The 3,826-nt window shown below is 39.4% G+C and overlaps 1 protein-coding gene across 1 annotated transcript in view; it reads right to left on the bottom strand.

Annotated features, from left to right (window-relative positions):
- The window catches only part of NFX1 (nuclear transcription factor, X-box binding 1), an 83,439-nt gene that overhangs the window by 26,687 nt on the left and 52,926 nt on the right, over positions 1-3,826 (bottom strand). The window contains exon 12 of the mRNA XM_024132854.3: positions 773-855. Within this exon, the coding sequence (XP_023988622.1) occupies positions 773-855 (83 nt within the window). The remainder of the gene's footprint in view (positions 1-772; positions 856-3,826) is intronic.

Genomic DNA, 3,826 nt, shown 5'->3' with positions numbered 1-3,826 from the left:
TCCCTGGTGGTCCAGTGGTAAAGAATCCTCCTTCCAATGCAGGGGACGCGGGTTCGATCCCTGGTCAGGGAAATAAGATCCCACATGCCGCGGGGCAACTAAGCCCATGTGCCACAACTACTGAGCTCGTGCACCTCAACTAGAGAGCCCGTGTGCTGCAAACTACAGAGCCCACAAGCTCTGGAACCTGTGCACCACAACTAGAGAGAGAAAACCTGCATGCCACGACTAGAGAGAAGCCTGTGTGCCGCAACAAAAAGATCCCGCATGCCTCAACAAAGAACCCATGTGCCACAACTAAAACCCGACACAGCCAAAAAAAAAAAAAAATCCAAGAATGGAGGTCCCTCTTCTGGGGAAAAAAAAAAAAAAAAAAAAAAAAAAAAGCCACACTCATTTTGCCTACTGGTCTGACCCATGGAATATATGAAATTTGAAGCCTGAGTTGCTAAGGCCAAGCCAGCCTGTGTGCTGGGACAGCATACAGTCTCTTGCAGATGACTACGTGCTCATCCAGTGGTCTTGAGCTCTGGAGCCTGAGGCCTTTTGTCTTTCTTCTTTCCCTTCCTCCATGTTGCCATCAGCTGACTTCTTGACCTGGCTGAGGCCTAAAAAGGACCAGTCTGTCTCTCTGGGCAGGATTCTGACTGCTGCTCAGGGCCCTTTCCCAGTGATTTCCAAATCTGGGCTGCATTCTAGATGGCTGAGGCTTCCAGAAGCCCAGCCCCTAGATGAATGCAATCTGATAGTGCCTAATGATAGGTCCACTTACCACACAGCATATCTCGTTACATTTATGCCGTCCACATAACCGTTTCTTGTTACACCTCTTGTCACACATAAATGTAGCATCTACTATGAACAATTAAGAAGAAAAAAAAGTCAGAGAATATGAACATTCATTCAACAAATATTTGTGTGACTACAGGCTGAAGAAATACAAACGTAGTAATGTAAATAAATTAGTTATGGTGAAAATGTATACCACTTAAATATCACTTTTCACTTGCCAGACAGTCAAAAAATAGAAAAGAAAATAGGAAGACTACCCAAGTGCCCACTGATAGATGAATGGATAAAGAAGATGTGGAATATTACTCAGCCGTTAAAAAAAAGAAATCTTGCCATTTGTGACAACATGGATGGGCCTAGAGGATATTATGCTAAGAGAAATAAGACAGACAGAGAAAGACAAATACTGTATGATTTCACTTATATGTGGAATCTAAGAAACAAAACAAATGAACAAACATAACAAAACAGAAACAGTATAGATACAGAGAACAAACAGGTGGCTGCCAGAGGAGAGGCGGGTGGCGGGGGGAAAAGAAATAGGTGAGAGGTACAAACTTCCAGTTGTAAAACCAATGATTCACAGGTATGAAATGCACAGTGTGGGGAATACAGTCAATAACTAAATAATATATTTGTATGGCGACATAATATAACTAGACTTATTGTGGTGCTCATTTTGAAATGCATAGAAAAAAACACTATGCTGTGTAATAGGAACTAACATAGTGTTGTAGGTCAATTATACTTCAAAAACAAACAAACTCATAAAAAAGAGATCATATTTGTGGTTATCAGAGGTGGGGGGGTAGAGGGGGAATTGGAGGAAGGCAGTCAAAGGGCACAAACTTCCAGTTATCAGATAAATAAGTATTAGGGATGTAATGTACCACATGATAAATATAATTAACATTGCTGTGTGTTATATATGAAAGTTGTTGAGAGTGAAGTAAGAGTTCTCATCACAGACAAAAATTTTTTTTCTATTTCTTTCATTTTCCATCTATATGAGATGATGAATGTTCACTAAACTTATTGTAATAATCATTTCATGATGTATGTAAGTCAAATTATTATGCTGGGACAGGAATAAAGACGCAGACATAGAGAAAGGACTTGAGGACACAGGGAGGGGGAAGGGTAAGCTGGGACGAAGTGAGAGAGTGGCATGGACATATATACACTACCAAATGTAAAACAGATAGCTAGTGGGAAGCAGTTGCACAGCACAGGGAGATCAGCTCGGTGCTTTGTGACCGCCTAGAGGGGTGGGATAGGGAGGATGGGAGGGAGACACAAGAAGGAGGAGATATGGGGATATATGTATATGTATAGCTGATTCACTTTGTTATAAAGAAGAAACTAACAAATCATGGTAAAGCAATTATACCCCAATAAAGATGTTAAAAACAAACAAAAAATTATTATGCTGTACACTTTAAGCTTATACAGTGCTATATGTCAATTATATCTCAATAAAACTGGAAGAAGAGGGGGCTTCCCTGGTGGCACAGGGGTTAAGAACCTGCCTGCCAATGCAGGGGACATGGGTTCGAGCCCTGGTCCAGGAAGATCCCACATGCTGCGGAGCGACTAAGCCCGTGCGCCACAACTACTGAGCTTGTGTGCCACAACTACTGAAGCCCACGCGCCTAGAGCCCGTGCTCCACAACAAGAGAAGCCACCGCAATGAGAAGCCTGCACACTGCAACGAAGAGTAGCCCCCGCTCACCTGAACTAGAGAAGGCCCGCGCATAGCAACAAAGACCCAACACAGCCAAAAAAAAAAAAAAAAATTGTAAGAAGAAAAGGAAATAGGAAGACTGATTAATGTATGGAACAGGTGAAGGTGTGGAGAAAAAGGCACACACACTTAGTGGATGGGAGAATAAAGTTTTGGAGTACATATGTATCTATCAAAAATTTAAGTGGTAATTCCATTTTAAGTAATGCTTCCTACAGATACACTTTCAAAAGTAGCTAGGGCACCAAAAGCACAAGCAACAAAAGAAAAATAAATTTGATCAAAATTAAAAGCTTTTGTGCATCAAAGGACACTATCAAGAAAAGACAACAACATAATGGGAGAAAATATTTGCAGATCAGTTATCTCATAAGTGTCTAGGATCCAAAATATATAAAGAACTCTTTCAACTCAATAACAAAAAGACAACACAATTAAAAAATGGTAAAGGAATAGACTTTTCCAAAGAAGATATACAAATGGCCAAGTACATGAAAAAATGCCCAACATCATTAGTTACTAGGGAATGCAAATAAAAACCACAATGATTTATCATTTCATACCCACTGAGGATGGCAATAACAGTAATAATAATAATAGTCGTAATAAAAAACAGAAAATAACAAGTGTTGGAGAGGATGTGGAGAAAATGAAACCTTCATACATTACTTGTGGAACTGTAAAATAGTGTAGCTACTGTAGAAAACAATGTGGCAGTTCTTTTAAAAAAATTCTACCTATAACCAACATAATCCAGCAATTCCATTTCTAGGTACATAACCAAAAGAATTTACAACAGATTCTCAGATAAAAGCTTGTGTACAAATGTTCATAGCAGCACTAGTTGCAATAGTCAAAAGAAGGAAACAAACCAAATGTCCATCAACAGATGAATGGATAAACAAACTGTGGTATATATATACAACAGAATATTATTCAGTCATAAAAAGGAATGAAGTACTGATGCATGCTACAAGATGCATGAACCTTAAAAACATGTTAAATGAAAGAAGCCAGAGACAAAAGGTTACATATTATATGATTTCATTTATATGAAATACTCAGAATAATTAAATCCACAGAGACAGGAAGCAGATTAGTGGTTGCCAGGCGTGAGTGGGGAATGAAAACTTAGTAAACAAAGGGTTTCCTTTTGGGATGATGAACCCATTTTAGAATTGATAGAGGTGATGGTTTTAAAACACTGTGAAGGTACTAAATACCACTGAATTGTACACTTTAAAATGTTTCGGGCTTCCCTGGTGGCGCAGTGGTTGAGAATCCGCCTGC

Source organism: Physeter macrocephalus, chromosome 9 (assembly GCF_002837175.3).
Source record: "Physeter macrocephalus isolate SW-GA chromosome 9, ASM283717v5, whole genome shotgun sequence".
NCBI lineage: Eukaryota > Metazoa > Chordata > Mammalia > Artiodactyla > Physeteridae > Physeter > Physeter macrocephalus.
Note: the sequence above shows the minus strand (reverse complement) of the source record. Positions and strands in the feature narration are given on the sequence as shown.